The sequence below is a fragment of the Salvelinus alpinus genome, chromosome 33 (assembly GCF_045679555.1).
Source record: "Salvelinus alpinus chromosome 33, SLU_Salpinus.1, whole genome shotgun sequence".
Taxonomy (NCBI): Eukaryota; Metazoa; Chordata; class Actinopteri; order Salmoniformes; family Salmonidae; genus Salvelinus; species Salvelinus alpinus.
This window is the reverse complement of record NC_092118.1, coordinates 7,095,368-7,099,763: the sequence shown is the minus strand read 5'-3', so window position 1 is coordinate 7,099,763 and position 4,396 is coordinate 7,095,368. Positions and strand designations below refer to the sequence as shown.

The window sequence follows — 4,396 nt, the reverse complement described above, 5'->3', positions numbered from 1 at the left end:
TGGGGGGGGGGGGGGGGGAAACTACAGCTCAAATCCATTTCTGAAAAGCATTTTTTTTTTTTTTTTTAAACATCACGTACAAGCAATAAGCTTATTAACTCATTGCTAAATAAATAAATAAACTACTCACACAGGACTAGAATTCAAAGAACAATGGTCCACCATCATCTCAGGCAAAAAATCCAGCTTAAAAGAGCCCATGTTCCCTTTTCCAAAGAAAAATTTAAACAAACTTGATCACACTTTTTCACGCCAGAAAAGTCAATACACTGCAAACCACTAGAGCCTTCTCAGAAACTTCTCAGCAGGAGGCTGCTGTGGAAAAACTATGGCGAAACCACATGGAGGCTGATCCAAAAATACGAGAAGTAACATAAATGGTAAAGAACCAACAACTTCAATTAATTGGACAACGGTGAAACGTTGAACCAGAGTATAACACAAAACAAATCCTCACTGTCCAACAAACTGGGTCTAGAGTAACAGAAGAGTAGGCAGGCCACTAAAAGCTGTGGCCCCGGGTCCCACAAATAAAGTGCTGATGGGCTGGGGCTTTTTGTGAGCATTTCTCTTAGCCAAGCAGAACTGGGTGCAGCGTCAGATAAATAGAGTGTCAGATTGAGGCTGATAAGGGCGAGTGACTGTCCAGAATGAATGGGGAACTGGAGCGAGCTGGTAATCCCTGCACTAATATGAGGCTGGGGAGACAATCAGGTTCCGGCACTGGGACACGGTCACCCTGTTGTTCAGCGCAGTTGGGGGAGGGGGGGGGGGGGGGGGGCTGGGTCATATGACATTGGTCGCATTAACTCCCACCCTAACCCCCTGACCGTAGAAACGCCACAGGCATGGCAGCGAACACAAACAAGGAGGGGAACCTGTGTAAACAACCTGGGCAGTGGATGGCACAATAAACTTGCCATTTCTTTTGTTGCGCAATCACAACAACCAGAGCGGTTTCAAAACCACCATTACGATTTAATACGCCCTACTTATTTTATAGCAAACACTGCTTTCAAGCTTTTGTGACCATTTCTGTACAATGTCAAGCAAGTTACATGCTGGGTCAATTAGGAATACAAAATGCCAGCCAGTACAAAATGCTGTGTACTTCACCAAATTTCACAGTGGGTGTGAGACACTGTGGCTTGTGGGCCTCTCCAGGTCTCGCACCCCCTGTGAAATTTGGTGGAGGATCTGGGGGTGCTTCAGCAAGGCTGGAATCAGGCAGATTTGTCTTTGTGAAGGACACATGAATCAAGCCATGTACAAGGGTGTCCTGGAAGAAAACTTGCTTCCTTCTGCTCTGACAATGTTCCCCAACTCTGAGGATTGGTTTTTCCAGCAGGACAATGATCCATGCCACACAGCCGGGTCAATCTAACCACCAGATCAAGACCCTGTCATGGCCAGCCCAATCTCCAGACCTGAACCCCATTGAAAACCTCTGGAATGTGATCAAGAGGAAGATGGATTGTCACAAGCCATCAAACAAAGCCGAGCTGCTTGAATTTTTGTGCCTGGAGTGGTATAAAGTCACCCAAAATCAATCTGAAAGACTGGTGGAGAGCATGCCAAGACGCATGAAAGCGGTGATTGAAAAATCAGGTTTATTCCACCAAATATTGATTTCTGAACTCTTCCTAAGTTAAAACATTAGTATTGTGCTGCTTAAAAAGGAATATGAACAAATTTTCTTTGCATTATTCGAGGTCTGACAACACTATCTTTTTTGTTATTTTGACCAGTTGTCATTTTATGCAAATAAATGCTCTAAACGACCATTTTTATTTGGAATTTGGGAGAAATGTTGTCAGTAGTTTATAGAATAAAACAAAACATTTCAGTTTACCAAAACACATACCTATAAATAGTAAAACCAGAGAAACTGTGTATACAGAGCTGTGTATACAGTTGAAGTCGTAAGTTTACATACACCTTAGCCAAATACATTTAAACTCAGTTTCACAATTCCTGACATTTAATCCTAGCAAAAAATCATCTGTCTTAGGTCAGTTAGGATCACTACTATTTTAAGAATGTGAAATGTCAGAATAATTGTAGAGAGAATGATTTATTTCAGCTTTTATTTTTTGCATCACATTCTCAGTGGGTCAGAAGTTTACATGCACTCAATTAGTATTTGGTAGCATTGCCTTTAAATTGTTTAACTTGGGTCAAATGTTTCAGGTGGTCATCCACAAGCTTCCCACAATAAGTTGGGTGAATTTTGGCCCATTCCTCCTGACAGAGCTGGTGTAACCGAGTCAGGTTTGTAGGCCTCCTTGCTCGCACACGCTTTTTCAGTTCTACCCACAAGTTTTCTATCGGATTGAGGTCAGGGCTTTCTGATGGCCACTCCAACACCTTGACTTCGCTGTCCTTAAGCCATTTTGCCACAACTTTGGAAGTATGCTTTGGGTCACTGTCCATTTGGAAGACCCACTTGCGATCAAGTTTTAACTTCCTGACTGATGTCTTGAGATGTTGCTTCAATATATCCACAATTGTCCTACCTCATGATGCCATCTATTTGCACCAGTCCCTCCTGCAGCAAAGCACCCCCACAACATGATGCTGCCACCCCCGTGTTTCACGGTTGGGATGGTGTTCTTTGGCATGCAAGCCTCCCCATTTTTCCTCCAAACATAACGATGGTCATTGTGGCCGAACAGTTCCATTTTTGTTTCTTCAGACCAGAGGACATTTCTCCAAAAAAATAAGATTTTTGTCCCTATGTGCAGTTGCAAAACGTAGTCTGGCTTTTTCATGGCGGTTTCGGAGCAGTGCCTTCTTCCTTGCTGAGCGGCCTTTCTGGTTATGTCGATATACGACTCGTTTTACTGTGGATATAGATACTTTTGTACCTGTTTCCTCCAGCATCTTCACAAGGTCCTTTGCTGTTGTTCTGGGATTGATTTGCACTTTCCGCACCAAAGTACGTTCATCTCTAAGAGACAGAACGCGTCTCCTTCCTGAGCGGTATGATGGCTGCGTAGTCCCATGGTGTTTATAGTTGCGTACTATTGTTCGTACAGATGCACGTGGTACCTTCAGGCATTTGGGAAATGCTCCCAAGGATGAGCCAGACTTGTGGAGGTCTACAATTTTTTTTCCTGATGTCTGGCTGATTTCTTTGGATTTTCCCATGATGTCAAGCAAAGAGGCACAGTTTGAAGGCAGGCCTTGAAATACATCCACAGGTACACCTCCAATTGACTCAAATTATGTCAATTAGCCTATCAGAAGCTACTAAAGCCATGACATCATTTTCTGGAATGTTCCAAGCTGTATAAAAGGCACAGTCAACTTAGTGTATGTAAACTTCTGACCCACTGGAATTGTGATAGTGAATTATAAGTGAAATAATCTGTCTGTAAACAATTGTTGGGAAAATTGCTTATGTCCTAACCGACTTGTTAACAAACTATAGTTTTGACAAGAAAATTGTGGAGTGGTTGAAAAAAAAGAGTTTTAATGACTCCAACCTAAGTGTATGTAAACTTCCGACTTCAACTGTATATACACACTACCGTTCAAAAGTTTTGGGTCACTTAGAAAACCACATTTTTGTCCATTAAAATAACAACAAATTGATCAGAAATACAGTGAAGACATTGTTAATGTTGTAAATGACTATTGTAGCTGGAAACGGCAGATTTTTTATGGAATATCTACATAGGCGTACAGATGCCCATTATCAGCAACCATCACTCCTGTGTTCCAATGAAACGTTGTGTTAGCTAATCCAAGTTGATCATTTTAAAAAGGCTAATTGATCATTAGGAAACCCTTTTTCAATTATGTTAGCACAGCTGACAACTATTATCCTTATTAAAGAAGCAATAAAACTGGCCTTCTTTAGAATAGCAGTATCTGGAGCATCATCATTTTGGGGTTCAATTACAGGCTCAAAATGGCCAGAAACAAATAACTTTCTTCTGAAACTCGTCAGTCTATTCTTGTTCTGAGAAATGAAGGCTATTCCATGTGAGAAATTGCCAAGAAACTGAAGATCTCGTACAACGCTGTGTACTAGTCCCTTCACAGAACAGCGCAAACTGGCTCTAACCAGAATAGAAAGAGGAGTGGGAGGCCCCGGTGCACAACTGAGCAAGAGGACAAGTACATTAGTGTCTCTAGTTTGAGAAACATACACCTCACAAGTCCTCATCTGGCAGCTTCATTAAATAGTACCCGCAAAACACCAGCCTCAACGTCAACAGTGAAGATACGACTCCAGCATGCTGGCCATCTAGGCAGAGTTGAAAAGAAAAAGTCATGTCTCAGACTGGCCAAAAAAAGAAAAGATGGGCAAAAGAACACTGACACTGGACAGAGGAACTCGGCCTAGAAGGCCAGCATCCCGGAGTCGCCTCTTCACTGTTGACGTTGA

General features: G+C 42.3%; 1 protein-coding gene across 43 annotated transcripts in view; it reads right to left on the bottom strand.

Moving 5' to 3' along the window:
- LOC139563208 (CUGBP Elav-like family member 1) overlaps positions 1–4,396 on the bottom strand; it is a 49,152-nt gene that overhangs the window by 24,127 nt on the left and 20,629 nt on the right. For 5 of the 43 annotated variants that reach the window (XM_071381566.1, XM_071381579.1, XM_071381580.1 and 2 more), the window contains exon 1: positions 131–389. The exons of 36 other annotated variants lie outside the window; for them this stretch is intronic. In XM_071381566.1, the coding sequence (XP_071237667.1) occupies positions 131–201 (71 nt within the window). In that variant the 5' untranslated portion in view covers positions 202–389. Of the gene's footprint in view, positions 1–130; positions 390–4,396 lie in introns of those variants that run through there. 2 more of the 43 variants (XM_071381600.1, XM_071381601.1) reach the window with 1 other exon arrangement.